We start from the raw sequence: 18,441 nt of genomic DNA, 5'->3' as shown, positions 1-18,441 counted from the left end.
CTAAAAATGTCCCCCCACCCAAACACACATATACAGACAGACCACCCACCTTTCCATAGCTTTAAAAGAAACTAATAGTGAGTTTGGCCTGAGAATCTTTCCCAAGCACCAAATGTCCCAGTGACAGCATCAAAATCTGATATACAAACATCTGACTAGGTCAAAAGATATTTGAAAGATGTCTTCTTTCCCAGCGAGGGAGAAATATCTGTATTATTATTATTATTATTATTATTATTAGATTGTTGCAGAGATCAATGTGAAAGGACAATTGAGAGCACCATACCTGCAGACAACAAACTTTTTCAACTGGTGATCCCAAATGGCACGATGGCAAAGGTACAGCCGTGGAGGACAGCTTTCGATGTTGGAAGAACTTTGTGAGACTACCTTCAAATCTAGTTTTGTTGAATTATTAAAGCTGCAGTCATTTGTACATAATCAATTCTCTTCAGCAAGATCTATCAATGGACTGAAATATGTCTGATACATATCATGATATTTAGACGATCACCTGTGACAAATTGAAATTCTATTGAATTTTGTTTTATGCTGTTTTTTCCATCAGGTACATTATTAAAAAAAAATTTTCATTTTTTGTGCATGATGTAAAAAAATTATGTTTTAAGCATTTCCTGACAGATTATCATTATTGTAATTATTTTCTACATAATAATGAGTTACTTATTATTTTCAACTAAAAAATACACTTACATGAAACAGTAACCTAATAAAAAAAAACACAAACACATAATGAATTTGAAACATAAAAGAACAATTTAAAACATAAAACAAATATAAGTAAAATAAATAATTAGAATAGCAATGAAAGTTTAGATATTTTAATTGGGTATGTTGAAAATGCTCTCTCAGTGCATCGTGTACAGCTTATTTTCCAGAAATGGTGTTCCAGAAACTAGCTTCGTTACACAGGGATGTATGTGACTTGAAAGCTTCTTTAATTTATGTTTTCAAAATTAATTAATGGCAGTGGGGTATTTTGCAAAATTTCAAATTATTACAAAAGTTAATTATACAGTTCTCAAGAACTTTAACTACATCTCAACTTTTATATGAAAAACATTTTTTATATATCATTGTTTGAAAAATATTCCCTCTAAACATAAAATGCCAAATTACCCTTTGAGAGTGAAATTGGGCATGTATTGCAATGTTTTGCCCACTCTACACACTCTCAAAGTTTCTTCAAGCTCATTTATTGACACTTGAGGGGAAAAATGAGAATACACAGAAAGAATCATAATTAAATTTTAAATTACTATGGTAAAAAACAAGCAGGCAGAAAAGTCTCAACTGAGGACATGAAAACCTAAAGACCCTGCAGCCACACTGTAACTGCACTCAAATAACTATACAAAGACACATGTAGTACACAAATTTAGAAAGTAACACATACAACAAATAACAATTTTGAAGACAGTATAATAACTGGAATAAGCTGAAAAAATGAGAGTAAATGCTACATTATGGCATCAGTGACTATAAGACAGAAAACATGGATCCACAACTAATACTCAATTATATAACTGATTATAATACCTTCTTTCTTCTGGGGGTAGAGTCAAGACGCTTCACAGGAACAACTTTCACAGGTGGCTGCTGTTGAGGTGTTGAAGTTTCTGGTTGTTGGGAATGTTGACTAGAACTGACAACATTTTGTTGCTTTGGAGAAGCAATCCGTTTAGGACCATTAGGTGGACCTGTTGCAGAAACACAGTTACATTTCATATTTTATGCCTGTTCACATCTGCAACCAGAAAATTTATATTTGCTCTTGCAAGAAAAACTTAGTTTCTGGACTTTTAGAAATTACAATTTTGCTTGCAATTAACAAATTAACAGTGTAATTATTATTTTTAATAATATCAAAACCATTAGGAATGACACAGCCAGTAATTGAGAATGCTTCAATACTAAAACTGTATCTGTCCCAAAACTTCATTTCAGCAAATTTGCCTTCACAGTAGTGCATCCAAGCTAGAGGTTATGTGCAAAATTAAATGAGAACAATCAGTTAATTAATATGGTATGACCCATTTTGCAAGGATCATGAAATTTTTCACTAACCTTGATAATGTACCCTTCGCTTCATATTCATATTCTGAAATCTAGACACTGGCTGCCTAAATCGTCCACCAGGACCCATGGTTTGACCAGGAGGTGGAACACGAAATGCACCCTATAAAAACAAATAGTATAAATTTTCTACAATCAGAAAATGGATACTAACTTACAGACTTGCCTCTAAAAATAATAAACTGGAATATGTAACAATAACTACTACTTATTACTCATATCAAAGAGTAGGTTCCTCACCTGTTCCAAACTGTGAAGCTATTACCACTGATGTGTAGCGCACATCCAACTTTTTGCTTTAATGGGACCAACGAGTCACTGTGATATGGACTATAAAAGATACTGAAATTGCTGTGGAGAGGCACTCCTTAGTGCCTGGTCAAAAGCTACCTACAGACCACAAAGATTGGTCAAAGCATAGTACAAAGTGTACATGTCTGCCTCTACTGTATTAACAGTTTTACTGTGGAATGTTCATCAAACCTTTCTCCAATGATTCATATGTGATAGGTTAGTGCGGGTAGGCAGCAAAAGGTCTGATGAAAGCAAGTTATGTTGCTATGGCAAACTGCCCCATTTTCAGAAATAACAGCAATCTTTTCACAGTGGAGTTTAATCTAATTAAACTGCTCATCAGTATAATCAGTTTATACAGAACAAAACATTACAATATTACAAATATCATCTGACAGAAAATATTAACTCAACTCTTGGAATCTCATTCCATCCTAGAAAATAATTCAATCAATTTAAAGTTTTCATGACTTTTATTAAGACATTAACATTTAGGTTTAATTTTTAAATATTTGGATCTCTTTAAATGATGTGAAGCATTATGAGTAAAAGATTTTGGTTCATAAAATGTGGCAGATTTTCAAAATCTTTTACCCCTGATTCCCTTTCTGTAGTTTGTGGGTCTCCTGATGCTGGGGCTTTTCCCTTTCATGTATCTTCATTTTTCTCCTTGTAAAATAACTATTTATGAGTTCTAAACACCAATTTCAATTTTTATGAGATCTAACTCAGCTTCAGATATTATTCTTCACATGGCTGATAAGAATATACGCATCTTCTGCCTTGAATAGTGTTAGAACTAGTTTTTACTTTCTACTTTGCGTTACACTACTTCAATTTATGGTATAAGATTCTTTCCTTCTCGTACCGTCCAGTAACCCTCCCCTGACCTGCAGTTTTGGGTGACTTTTCCATAACTCTTCCATTTCTTAAACCTCATCAGACCTCTTCCTTTCCCTTCAACCCTTCTGCCAGATGGAGCCACTGATTTGCATTTTCCACATCTTTTTTGTACATTTTATCCTCTCAACATTTGAGGAGAAATTTTTTTTCATCCTGTGACTATGTTTTTAAACAGTGATTATTTTCGTTGATATATCACTTACTTAAAAATACTTACATTACTGTTACCTACAAAACAGGCTGTTAAAATCCTTTTTTAATTCAAGAAGAACATAGTTAATACAATGTCTCAAGACAAATATACTAAAAGGTTAATGCTTCAGTACACAATCATAAATAGTAGTTAAGACACAAAATCTACTCACACCAAGTGGCAGTAGGAGAAATCACATAAAAGACGTGGAAATGGACAAGTTTTCGAGCCAGTGGGTCTCTCTTCTGGTGGAATGGTTGAAGGGAAAGGGAGAGGGATGAAGGGAAAGGACTGGTGGGGAAGAGTTATGGAAGTCATACAGAACCTCAGGTCAGGGGAGACATGCTGGATGGTAAAAGAAGGAAAGACTAATCTTTTAAGTGCTTTTTCCAGCTGCCACTTGGTAAGAAATTTTTTTATCTATCCATGTTATATTTTCAAACATTGATTGTTTTCACTGATATAACAGATAAGATGTATTCCTGCATATCTGAACTCATTCTGTCATACCTCATGTCAGCTTCATCCATGTCAAATGGTCTCTTTCAGATCAATGTGCAGCATAGTTGTCTTACCTTCATTGAGAAACCTGTACAAGTAAAAATGCTAACTCTACATTGCCACACACTGATTTGAAGATGACCATTTGTCCCAGCTGAAACTGACTATATTAAAATATAGAAGTGATGGTGTAAGGAAATAAACCTGTTTTACAAATGAAAACAAACAAGTTACTGCATTTCAAAGAAATGTGAAACAAGGTGTGTGTGTGTGTGTGTGTGTGTGTGTGTGTGTGTGTACAACATTTTAGAACAAGTATATCTACAGAAAACTTCAAATGTAGTTACCTGGATGTGCATATCAGGTGGTGGCATAAAATTGCCAGGAGGTGGAAACCGAGGTCCCTGTTCTTGGAAAGGAGGAAACTGCTGCTGTGGAGGTGGAAACATTAAAGTATCCCGTGGTGGGGGCAAGAAAAAATTGTCAGGGGGGGCCTGTGGGGGTGGTATTTGGTGATGAGCTGGTGGCTGCTGCATCATGCTGTGATTCAACCATGGTTCAGGCCCACTTGGTACAGGGGCATGAGTTGGAGGCTGCTCCTGCAACCAGTACAGCAAGAGATCCTGCACGTTTTTACTGCTGTTTGCGCTTCCATTTATTCTCATGACAAAAACAATGCAAACGGTTACTAAGACATATTCTTGGAAAACGAACTGATATGCACTGATCTGCATATTAGTTAACATTATGTGTGCAAACCAATATTTCTGATTTTGTGAGTGATTCTATAAACCAGGGTTTCCCAAACTGTGTTCTGCAGAATTCACTTTTTTTAAATTTTATTGTGATTTCTGTGTTATTAGTTATGATATAAATGGAAGTAATCACAGAACAAACCAATTTTTTCTCACAATCAAAAATTCTGTTTATCTTCAAAATAAACAAGGTGTTCCATCAAAATATCAGGATTATCAAAATGTTCTTTCAGAGGAAAAGTTTGGGAACCCCTGCTATAAACCAAGCACCACAAAGAGTGAAACAAAACAGCATAAGTAATTATTTGATTTACTCCTCGGAGATATTTTTACCATATTCTTTGAACATGCAATCAGTACATATAAACTCCTGCTTTCCTAAGAAATGCACTATTTTTGTCTTAAGAAATTGCTGAAAAAAAATAAAAGGGGAAGAGATTCCTCTTGGGAGGTGTGATGATGACATAATTTATAAATATATCCTTTTGGAAAGTTTGCAGACATACTTTCCCACTGCCTTTGGTACAGCCATTTCTATACTGATTGACTGATGAGAACTTACAATAACATAGGTCACAGAAGGCAATGGAAAGAAAGAAACAGTTTATAAACACAAACATGAAAAACAAAGCAATAACACCTGCTTTGGCTTAGCAATTATGGCTCCACAAAGTCAAATCAATTCCACACAGTAGAAACGTTTACTGGACCCATTTATCATATGAAACTTTTAATTGTAATACTAATTTGTGTGTACAATTACAAATATAATTCTATTTGTTCTGAGAATATTCATCATTTAAATATTTCTAAGTTTTAATTTATTATTCCATCATTGACCTAAGATTACCTTGCGTATGAGGTTGTTTCTAATAACAAAAATTGAATGTGAAACAGAGAAATTAGTTACAAAACAAACCTGCACAATAAATCCAACAAGCCAAATTATGGACTTCAAAAATTGAGAGCTGGCTCTTAGAAAGATTCTTTTAAATATTACATTTGAGCTCAAAGTTTATCAATAAACTGCATGTAGCATTGTATTTGAAACATCAACTGTCACCTAATTTAAAAATACACCTATTACTTTACATGCACAAAATAAATATGAAAATTAAATACAGCCTAAATCATAACAGGGCAGTGGCAGTGACACTGCTGTGTGATGGTAAACATTGTAGCATATATATACATATTTATTGGTATAATTGGTAGAAAAGTGCTGTGGCAGTGGGAAAATAGTCCAAACAATAAATGAAATGACTTAAGTTTGAAATGAATATTAGACATTTTCTTTACTGAAATATAAATTTTAGTTTCTGATACCAAATAATATTTTATTGTAAAATCTGGAATTTATGTTTTCTACATGTCAAGTGAAACTGAAGAGCACAAAAAAGAGCTTATGAAACATTCACTATTCTTTCTTTGAATGCCCTACACACATACAAAATAAGTAGGAAGTAGTAATAGCATAATGTTTACAAACTATATTAGCACAATATATGACAAATACAGCCGTATAGGGTTCTGTTGCAATAAGATAACTTTTAGCACATCATTGTCATAATTCCACCTCTTTTCTGCAAAACAAACTGTGTCAGAAATGAAATTGTGGAATGTTGATCATTTGTAATTGTGCAGTGTTGTTTATTATGATAATCCAAACTTAGGTGTGGTGAGACTTCTCCATTACTATGAAGAATAAAAATTAAATCTGGTGTGCAAGTACACTATTGCCATACTGCCTATTCCTGTCAAAAAGATAGGGAAGTTAAAAGTATAACAGACATACCAGGAGCAATGAGACATAATTTTAATTTGGTCTGCAAAACTGCTTCCTCAAACAAATCAATAATATACTTGCGTAACATTTAACAGTCCAAAGTTATTTAGTAAGAACTTCAACATCAGTAATTGGAGGAGAATGGGAATGGAGGTGAAATGAAAGATAAAATATTATTATTCAGATTACACAAAATTTACTAATACGGAAGTCTACTGTCTCACTCTACCACACAGTGTTAAGAGATAGTGATTTTATTTAAGACGTTCACATGTTATCAAGCAAGGCTAGATGTTGTTGATGGAATTGGGACAAGCCATAACCTGCTTACCTCTTACTGAGAGGTAGTAAGAATTTAGGCATGCAATGACCTTAACATACAGAGTGCACACATGCACATGAGCGTGCGCGCACGCACGCACACACACACACACACACACACACACACACACACACACACACACACACACACACACACACACACAAATAGGACATGGTAATGTGGGTCCTTTGAGTTATGATTACAGAGGCATCGTTACATTGTAACCCAACATTTTTAAGCAGCAGCACTGATAATAGGCCAAGACAAGGCAATAACAGAACAGGAAGTGTAATTGTATGAGCTAACTGGACTATTACAGACTACTGACACCCCACATATCTTCACTCATATCATGCATGTAGATAAGGTGACCATTTACAAGTACCACAGTGGTTTGGCTAAAACAGACACATCAGATTAAAAGCATCTACTGATGCAGTCTACTTCCCATTCCAACAACAACAATCACTGTTCTTTCACATTGTTCTCATATCTACCAATGCTCTTCAAAATCCAATTGAAAATTTCCTAATTACTTGGCAACCAATTACATTTTGTGTAACTTTATTTATACCAAGATGTCTTTCAGGCTTCCACCCTTGCTAATGTCTTAGTCTGATCTGAAATGTCCTTCCGCTTCCCTTATCACAGGTAAATAGGAAGATTTCCATATAATCCTTAATATTGAGAAAATGAAGAACATCAAATACATATGGTTCTCTTCCTAATAACATAAATGACAAAGCTACTGGCAGAGATAAAATTATTTAGCACAGTCTTTACCATAGCTACAACATATTTCGATATTTACATACAAGTAACCATGCAGAAAATTTCAGTGCAAGTTCATGCTAAAGCAAGCAGATCCATCACAGCCAGCTAGAAGATATCCATAAACATGAAACTAGAATGCTCTGATTTTTTTTAACTACAGAAATGTTTTATTGCCTATACATTCATGTGGAAACTAGACAAACAGCAGAACAATGTTATATGTTGTAAACATAAATTCCAGATTTCACCCCAATTTTAGGGATGATATGCTGCCTCATCAAAGGGCCAGTGACGGGGTAATGTATATAATATTTAAAACTGCTGTCCTAGTGCGTAGTTCTTACACTGACAAAGTTTTTGAAAAACAAGCAGCGCACCATTAAATCACAAGCATTGTTTTATAAAGTACAGACTTGGTAATTTCACTTGAACTGTTTTGCACATAAAAACTTATTTGAAATAAATTTACTAGTATTCACAATATTTCCCTATTGTTTACGAATCACAAACCATAAAATTTAGAGCTTAGCGCATAACATTTAAACAGCATAGGAGGACATCCACCAAGCTGCACAGTACAGTCTTAAGAAATTTTTAGTGGGAGCAAATGCTGAAGAACCTTCATTTATAGCAAACTGTGAAACAAATTGAATAATCAGCTGCTATCTGCTGAAAATATAACAGTATTTTCCCTTGTACCACGTAGCCATAAAAAGCTATTAATTTTTATTTGTTGTTCTGGTTTTGCAACACACTGCATATTACTTTAAACCCTACACCACCATGGAGATAAATAAAGGGCTTCCAGCATTATACTCTCACTTACAGATAGCTGAAATCAGTCAAACAACATGAGTTACTGAAATAGTTTGCTCCTCTAAACATTCAATCTTTCTTTCCCCAGAGTCAATAATGACTCCAAAAACTCAAAGTAGTGCTCACTAAGAAGTAATGAATTTGTGATTTAATTGAAGGACAGACAGCAAGAAAAACAAGCAGTTCTTAAGTGCTACTGAATTTTGCCCTTTGGTCCTGTATAAAGTGTATAAAAACAAACTGGTTTGTATATGTACAAAATCAGTGATTTCTGTTTTAAAAATATGGGTCAGTGCCCACAAAATATGAGGTATAATCAAATATATCTCTATTGTTAACAAGAAAGTGATACTTTTTCATTTACACTCAAAGGTGCGTCTGCTAATACGCTTACTGAAAACAAAAGTCAATGACTGTGAAATAATTTTCAAGTTTTAAGCTTGCCTAAGGCTCAACAGAATAACAAAATTTCCAGAGGCGGTCAATATGCACTATTATTTAACAACATCGAAAAAGGATGCTACATGGACTTGACTCATCTAACAAGCAAAGTTGAAATGGAGCTCCAAACACAACTGAGATGCTTCTAATTTTTGGCAATCAGAGTGTAAACGAGGGACAGTATCACACACTTGAAAACACACAGACAAGTCAACTGGTCAAACAGACCAGAGTCAACCAAAATATTTCCCTACAGCATGTCCCTAACATAATGCAAAATTATCAATCTTTGTACAATACCCATTTTCCTAAAAAATTCACCAGAGGCTAATACTATTACTCAAGATAGGGTTATATCAGGATCCACAGAACATAGCACATACACGTGGCAATGCTTTGACTCAAGTAAAAATATATACACAGCTTCTGAAAGAGTATCATAGTGGAGGCAGTTGAAATTGAGTATGAAAATTGACTCGTCAGGGACATGACTTTAATTTAAAGAGGTGTTAGATCCAACACCCACAATAATGAGGGAGCAGACTTGCAATGGAATACCACTGATGGTCCTCGAAACAGCCGCGCTTATAAAATAACACCACCTAACAATGGAACTGAATTGAACAGACCTTTCAGAGCACTCTGCTCAATTGAGAAGCTTTTTTTATTAATCTTGAAACAGATCTAAGAACTTTGTCAGCGAGATCTTTGTCCTCATACTGTTCCTTCATCTTCATACAGAATGAGGGAAAAATAACTGTTCTTATACCTGGGTATGTGCTCCATTCTCTATTACCTAATACTTATGGTCAAAACAATCTAAGCAGTGTTTCTTGAGCACCGATTCTCCAAATTTACCTAACAGGGCTTCATGAGAACAACTTCACCTCACTGGAAAAAGTTTCCTTTCAGTTTCCCCTCCATCTCTCAATGACACTCCTATATAGCCTGTACTGACGCTTAACAATTTTAGCATCACATCTCTGAATTCCTTCTGCTAGAAAAGAGCTCAAAATGTTTTGTTGTTGTTGTGGTCTTCAGTCCTGAGACTGGTTTGATGCAGCTCTCCATGCTACTCTATCCTGTGCAAGCTTCTTCATCTCCCAGTACTTACTGCAACCTACATCCTTCTGAATCAGCTTAGTGTATTTATCTCTTGGTCTCCCTCTATGATTTTTACCCTACACGCTGCCCTCCAATGCTAAATTTGCGATCCCTTGATGCCTCAGAACAGTCCTACCAACCGGTCACTACTTCTTGTCAAGTTGTGCCACAAACTCCTCTTCTCCCCAATTCTATTCAATACCTCCTCATTAGTTATGTGATCTACCCATCTAATCTTCAGCATTCTTCTGTAGCACCACATTTTGGAAGCTTCTATTCTCTTTTTGTCTAAACTATTCATCGTCCACGTTTCACTTCCATACATGGCTACACTCCATACAAATACTTTCAGAAGTGACTTCCTGACACTTAAATCTATAATCTACATCTACATCCATGCTCCGCAAGCCACCTGACGGTGTGTGGCGGAGGGTACCTGAGTACCTCTATCAGTTCTCCCTTCTATTCCAGTCTCGTATTGTTCGTGGAAAGAAGGATTGTCGGTATGGATCTGTGTGGGCTCTAATCTCTCTGATTTTATCCTCATGGTCTCTTCACGAGATATACGTAGGAGGGAGCAATATACTGCTTGACTCTTCAGTGAAGGTATGTTCTCGAAACTTTAAAAAAAGCCCATACCGAGCTACTGAGCATCTCTCCTGCAGAGTCTTCCACTGGAGTTTATCTATCATCTCTGTAACGCTTTCATGATTACTAAATGATCCTGTAACGAAGCGTGCTGCTCTCCGTTGGATCTTCTCTATCTCTTCTATCAACCCTATCTGGTACGGATCCCACACTGCTGAGCAGTATTCAAGCAGTGGGCAAACAAGCGTACTGTAACCTACTTCCTTTGTTTTCGGATTGCACTTCCTTAGGATTCTTCCAATGAATCTCAGTCTGGCATCTGCTATACCAACGATCAACTTTATACGATCATTCCATTTTAAATCACTCCTAATGCGTACTCCCAGATAATTTATGGAATTAACTGCTTCCAGTTGCTGACCTGCTATTTTGTAGCTAAATGATAAGGGATCTATCTTTCTATGTATTTGCAGCACATTACACTTCTCTACATTGAGATTCAATTGCCATTCCCTGCACCATGCGTCAATTCGCTGCAGATCCTCCTGCATTTCAGTACAATTTTCCACTGTTACAACCTCTAGATACACCACAGCATCATCTGCAAAAAGCCTCAGTGAACTTCCGATGTCATCCACCAAGTCATTTATGTATATTGTGAATAGCAACGGTCCTATGACACTCCCCTGCGGCACACCTGAAATCACTCTTACTTCGGAAGACTTCTCTCCATTGAGAATGACATGCTGCGTTCTGTTACCTAGGAACTCCTCAATCCAATCACACAACTGGTCTGACAGTCCATATGCTCTTACTTTGTTCATTAAACGACTGTGGGGAACTGTATCGAACGCCTTGCGGAAGTCAAGAAACACGGCATCTACCTGTGAACCGGTGTCTATGGCCCTCTGAGTCTCGTGGACGAATAGTGCGAGCTGGGTTTCACACAACCGTCTTTTTCGAAACCCATGCTGATTCCTACAGAGTAGATTTCTAGTCTCCAGAAAAGTCATTATACTCAAGCATAATAAGTGTTCCAAAATTCTACAACTGATCGACGTTAGAGATATAGGTCTGTAGTTCTGCACGTCTGTTCGACGTCCCTTCTTGAAAACGGGGATGACCTGTGCCCTTTTCCAATCCCTTGGAACACTATGCTCTTCTAGAGACCTACGGTACACCGCTGCAAGAAGGGGGGCAAGTTCCTTCGCGTACTCTGTGTAAAATCGAACTGGTATCCCATCAGGTCCAGCGGCCTTTCCTCTTTGGAGCGATTTTAATTGTTTCTCTATCCCTCTGTCGTCTATTTCGATATCTACGATTTTGTCTTCTGTGCGACAATCTAGAGAAGGAACTACAGTGCAGTCTTCCTCTGTGAAACAGCTTTGGAAACAGACATTTAGTATTTCGGCCTTTAGTCTGTCATCCTCTGTTTCAGTACCGTTTTGGTCACAGAGTGTCTGGACATTTTGTTTCGATCCACCTACCGCTTTGACATAAGACCAAAATTTCTTAGGATTTTCTGCCAAGTCAGTACATAGAACTTTACTTTCGAATTCATTGAACGCCTCTCGCATAGCCCTCCTCACACTACATTTCGCTTCGCGTAATTTTTGTTTGTCTGCAAGGCTTTGTCTATGTTTATGTTTGCTGTGAAGTTCCCTTTGCTTCCGCAGCAGTTTTCTAACTCGGTTGTTGTACCACGGTGGCTCTTTTCCATCTCTTACGATCCTGCTTGGCACATACTCATCTAACGCATATTGTACGATGGGTTTGAACTTTGTTCATTGATCCTCAACACTATCTGTACTTGAGACAAAACTTTTGTGTTGAGCCGTCAGATACTCTGTAATCTGCTTTTTGTCACTTTTGCTAAACAGAAAAATCTTCCTACCTTTTTTAATATTTCTATTTACGGCTGAAGTCATTGATGCCGTAACCGCTTTATGATCGCTGATTCCCTGTTCTGCATTAACTGTTTCAAATAGTTCGGGTCTGTATGTCACCAGAAGGTCTAATATGTTATCGCCACGAGTCGGTTCTCTGTTTAGCTGCTCAAGGTAGTTTTCAGATAAAGCACTTAAAAAAATTTCACTGGATTCTTTGTCCCTGCCAGCCGTTATGAACGTTTGAGTCTCCCAGTCTATATCCGGCAAATTAAAATCTCCACCCAGAACTATAACATGGTGGGGAAATCTACTCGAAATATTTTCCGAATTATCCTTCAGGTGCTCAGCCACAACAGCTGCTGAGCCAGGGGGCCTATAGAGACATCCAATTACCATGTCTGAGCCTGCTTTAACCGTAACCTTTACCCAAATCATTTCACATTTCGGATCTCCGTCAATTTCCTTCGATACTATTGCACTTCTTATCGCTATAAACATACCTCCCCCTTCACTGTCCAGCCTGTCTCTGCGGTATACATTCCAATCTGAGTTTAGGATTTCATTACTGTTTACGTCTGGTTTCAGCCAACTTTCTGTCCCTAGTACAATATGGGCGTTGTGACCGTTTATTAATGAGAGCAGTTCTGGGACCTTTCTATAGATGCTCCTGCAGTTTACTATTAGCACATTAATATTGTTATTCCCTGTTGCATTTTGCCTACTCCTACCTTGCCGCGTCTCAGGAGGCGTCTTGTCGGGCCTAGGGAGGGAATTATCTAACCTAAATAACCCCCATGTGCACTCCACACATACTCCGCTACCCTTGTAGCCACTTCCGGCGTGTAGTGCATGCCTGACCTATTCAGGGGGACCCTACATTTCTCCACCCGATAGCGGAGGTCGAAAAATTTGCACCCCAGATCTCCGCATAATCGTCTGAGCCTCTGGTTTAAGCCTTCCACTCAGCTCCAAACCAGAGGACCGCGATCGATTCTGGGAACGATATTACAAATAGTTAGCTCTGATTCCACCCCGCGAGCTAGGCTTTCCGCCTTCACCAATTCCGCCAACCGCCTGTACGAACTGAGGATGACCTCCGAACCCAGACGACAGGAGTCATTGGTGCCGACATGAGCAACAATTTGCAGTCGGGTGCACCCAGCGCTCTCTATTGCCGCCGGTAGGGCCTCCTCCACGTCTCGGATGAGACCCCCCAGCAAGCAGACAGAGTGAACACTGGCCTTCTTCCCTGACCTTTCCGCTATTTCCCTAAGGGGCTCCTCCATCACCCGCCTAACGTTGGAGCTCCCAATAACTAATAAACCCCTCCCCCCGTGTGCCTGCTCGGACCTTGCTGAAGGAGCAGCCACATGTCCACTCACAGGCAGAGCGGGCGATGCCACACGGCCAGCCTCCACATTTACCCTCCGCCTCGTCCGCCGCGAACACCGCTGAACCCGCCACTCCCCTTGGGGAGAGGGTGGCCCACACGCGCCCGGTACCCGCGAAGATGTCTCGACAGCAGGGACAGTCGGTGAAGCATGTAACACATGGGGTGTACCTTGCGACGCACCAGACTCCCCACTGCCACTACACTCCGAGGCAGCAGCCTGAAGACGGCTGACCGCGGCCATCAACACGTTCAGCTGTTCGCGAACAGTGGCCAGCTCCTCCTGCGTCCGTGCACAGCAGTCACACATCCTATCCATCCTAAGGAATCAATTTACTGAAGAGAGTTAATAAACTTTTAACTAGACTGCTAATTCACTAAAGGCGGCTGATTGACTAAACAGCGATTGCTAGCGACTTCTTGTAGAATACAATGAAAATAGCACTACCTGTCTCTGGACTGTACTGAAAACAAACACTAGCACTACTGGCACTATGGTTGACTAAAGGGGCTCTCTCTGACTGTATTCAAAACAAACACTTGCGCACTGCTGACACACTGCTCGGCGGCGGAAGGAGACTACGCGATTTTACACTATTCAGGTACTAAAACGTGATGCTACAACTCTCAAATACTATAATACGCCCGAAATTTATGAATTAAACAATGCAAATACCGAAAACACGCAAAGAAATTAAGAATTAAACTACGTAACAAATAAGTGAGCTAAGAGTATACGACTTGCTGCTGCAGCTGCTTATCCAACGGCAGCAGGGAGCACACTGGCTGTGACCAACCGACACTTGATGTTAACAAATTTCTCTTCTTCAGAAATGCTTTCTTGCCACTGCCAGTCTACATTTTATATCCTCTCTACTTCGACCATCATCAGTTATTTTACACCCCAAATAGCAAAACTCTTTTACTACTTTAAGTGTCTCATTTCCTAATCTAATTCTCTCAGCATCACCCGAATTAACTCTACTACAGTCCATTATCCTCGTTTTGCTTTTGTTAATGTTCATCTTATATCTTCCTTTCAAGACACTGTCCATTCCATTCAACTGCTCTTCCAAGTCCTTTGCTGTCTCTGACTGAATTACAAAGTCATCAGCAAACCTCGCAGTTTTTATTTCTTCTCCATGGATTTTAATACCTACTCTGAATTTTTCTTTTGTTTCCTTTACTGCTTGCTCAATATACAGATTGAATAACATTGGGGAGAGGCTACAACCCTTTCTCACTCCCTTCCCAACCGCTGCTTCCCTTTCATGCCCCTTGGCTCTTATAACTGCCATCTGGTTTCTGTACAAATTGTAAATAGCCTTTCGCTCCCTGTATTTTACCCCTGCCACCTTTAGAATTTGAAAGAGAGTATTCCAGTCAACATTGTCAAAAGCTTTCTCTAAGTCTACAAATGCTAGAAACATAGGTTTGCCTTTTCTCAATCTATTTTCTAAGATGAGTCGTAGGGTCAGTATTGCCTCATGTGTTCCAACATTTCTACGGAATCCAAACTGATCTTCCCCGAGGTCAGCATCTACCAGTTTTCCCATTTGTCTGTAGAGAATTCGCGTTAGTATTTTGCAGCTGTGACTTATTAAACTGATAGTTCAGTAATTTTCACATCTGTCAACACCTGCTTTCTTTGGGATTGGAATTATTATATTCTTCTTGATGTCTGAGGGTATTTTGCCTGTCTCATACACCTTGCTCACCAGATGGTGGAGTTTTGTCAGGACTTCCAACGGAATGTTGTCTACTCCCGGGGCCTTGTTTCAACTCAGGTCTTTCAGTGCTCTGTCAAACTCTTCATGCAGTATCGTATCTCCCATTTCATCTGCATCTACATTCTCTTCCATTTCCATAATATTTTCCTCAAGTACATCGCCATTGTATAGACCCTCTATATACTCCTTCCACCTTTGTGCTTTCCCTTCTTTGCTTAGAACTGGGTTTCCATCTGAGCTCTTGATATTCATACAAGTGGCTCTTTCTCCAAAGGTCTCTTTAATTTTCCTGTGGGCAGTATCTATCTTACCCTTAGTGAGATAAGCCTCTACATCCGTACATGTTTTACAGACTAAAACACTTTCCCAGGATTCTTTCAACACTTCAGTCATCCATTCAATTCTCTTACTACATTTCCCATGTTCCGATAAATTGTTTTAGTGACATCCCAAAATATTCTTGTAATCTGTACATGGATCTTACTCTCCCAAATGCCATGAAACATGCAGTCAGACATTAAGTTTATCCATTATGGAAGATGAGCTCTGTAAAGGCTCAAAAACTAGCTCATGGAAATAAGCAAATACAATTTACTTCCGATTATTCAAGTATAAACAAGTGTGTAGTGTTTGCCTCTAGGAAACAGTGATAAACAACAATCCATCACTTGACAAGAACTGGCATTTACATTATTTAAATGGCTGTTGTGTGACAACAGATTATCGTTTCCATTGTTGGCTGCCAACTTGTCCTGCATAAATCGAAAACAATCTCAGTTTTCTGATGTTGTCTGGTGTATAAGTGTTAATGAAGCAAGTTGAAAGAACTTTGTAAAAGAGATGACAGAGAAGTGAAGAAATGTGTTGACATTAGGACAAAAATTAGAATTAACTGAAAGATTTGAGAAGGGGAAACTGTTGCAAAACTAAGTGCCGATTATAATCAAAGCAGACTGTTCGGGACATTAAAAAGAATAAGCAGAAAATACAAGATTTTCTCAGGAAATGAAATTCTAGTTCTGGACCATCTGTACAAAAAAGCATGAAGAGATCTACATTTAATGAATTGGATGCTGCTCTTTTGCAATGGTTTAGCCAAAAATGACATGAGGTGTCATTGTTTCAGGCACAATGTGTACTTAAAATGGTAAATTTCTTCATGAAGATCTAGGTTTAGAGGGAGAACTTAATTTTTAATCAGGATGGCTATCCAGATTCCAATGTCATTGAGTGTTCATGCATCTTCAACCCCACATTACCCCAAATAATTATGAGTATACTGTACTTCAAAAGTGACTGGTTGCAGTTTTCTTTGTGTATATTCAGGCGACGCCATAGTAAAAAAAAAAAGAGTATGCCATTTTATTATTACTGTTGATCTACAGGTAAACATTTAAGATGCACCTTGTGTTGCAATGTCATCTTTCGTATTGGAAACATGTCTGTCTGTATTTTTCTGGTCCTACCTCTTACGAGAGCTCAAGCAATTGCAAAACTACGTTTGAGGTGGTAGTCATAAGGTTTTAATTATCACCATGAAACAAAGTTACATAATTAATTTTTGTTGTTTTCGCAGGTACATGACTGCAGTTTTGGTACACACTGAACTCTCCACATCAACACATACTGCTAGAGGAACCAAATAAAATAGCTCCTCATCCCACTTACAAAAAGGAAAACTGTGCTATGATTAATTTTCTGCATTTGAAGGGGAACAATGCCGAAACAACCCGTGTTAGCGAACATGTATGGCAACAACACACCTTCACATGACACAGTGGTTAGGTGACACAGATGCTTCTGATGGGATAAAACAAGCCTGAATGATGAAGGAGGAAGCGACCAACAATGTCTCTGTGAACAACTGAGAATCACAACAGAGGAGGAGGCTGTTGCTTGACGACCAGCTTTATCACAGTTGAGGGAATAGTGGAAAAACTTAAAATCAGTCATGGATCAGTTTCCATCTTGCACATTTCAGAAGTGAAATAGGTCATTGCCCATCGGGTTCCACAATTCCATAAGCCATATGTTTTCCATAAGCCTAACCGAGGCAGCAGTGGGAATGTTGCTGTGACAGTCTAATTAAGATAACTTCTGCTGCTTAATCACCATGGATGAGTGCTGGATGTATTAGCATGGCCCTGAGACAAGGAGCACAACAAGCAGAGGAAACATATGGTTTCACCCCTATTATTGCCTGTACTACCAGAAGAAATCCACTTTAACAGCTCTTTTAGAAAGTGGCCACAATATCAAATTTGACAAAACCTCTGTTGTGGCTTGCACTAACAGCTTCTGGGACTGTAATTAAAGAAGCCATTGAAATAAAACTCGTTGATAACACCCTTAATAAAGACAGCGGCCTGCAGCTCAGTGCGGCATGGTATCCAGCGGTTGCACAATTGAAGAGGGCACATCAAACACAAGGTCAACGTATGCCAATATATGGCAATGCTTCCAGCACCAGTGATGTCACAGATGGCAGCTAATGTACATAAGGGCATAACAGCAACCCATTGGCAATCATACCACTTGACAGTGGCCAAGGAATGTTTGGCAGAAAGTTCGTGTAATTTTAATCATTTGACAAGGCTGAAAATCTGAAAACATTTTACATAATGTCACTGCTGCAAGACTTTGCATTCTTACATGTGGTTTCACCACCGACAAAGAGGTAAAGACTCAACAATCATCAGTCAAAATGATGGTGTGTGTTTTGTAGCAATGCTCTTAAGGGGCAAATTGTCGCAGACGCATACTATAGAAATCTCCTGATGAGGTTACGGAGAGCTGTCAAGATGAATTGTGATAAAAAGCTTCCCAAAGGGTTGTTTTTGTTGCACAGCACCATCTCA

The 18,441-nt window shown here is 38.4% G+C and overlaps 1 protein-coding gene across 3 annotated transcripts in view; it reads right to left on the bottom strand.

Moving 5' to 3' along the window:
• The window catches only part of LOC126412803 (RNA-binding protein 33-like), a 236,302-nt gene that overhangs the window by 97,188 nt on the left and 120,673 nt on the right, over nucleotides 1–18,441 (bottom strand). For all 3 annotated transcript variants that reach the window (XM_050082581.1, XM_050082582.1, XM_050082583.1), the window contains exons 9-11: nucleotides 4,336–4,587; nucleotides 2,089–2,200; nucleotides 1,561–1,721 (exon numbers count right to left, since the gene is read on the bottom strand). In XM_050082581.1, the coding sequence (XP_049938538.1) occupies nucleotides 1,561–1,721; nucleotides 2,089–2,200; nucleotides 4,336–4,587 (525 nt within the window). The remainder of the gene's footprint in view (nucleotides 1–1,560; nucleotides 1,722–2,088; nucleotides 2,201–4,335; nucleotides 4,588–18,441) is intronic.

Source organism: Schistocerca serialis, chromosome 7, assembly GCF_023864345.2.
Source record: "Schistocerca serialis cubense isolate TAMUIC-IGC-003099 chromosome 7, iqSchSeri2.2, whole genome shotgun sequence".
NCBI classification, from domain to species: Eukaryota; Metazoa; Arthropoda; class Insecta; order Orthoptera; family Acrididae; genus Schistocerca; species Schistocerca serialis.
Note: the sequence above shows the minus strand (reverse complement) of the source record. Positions and strands in the feature narration are given on the sequence as shown.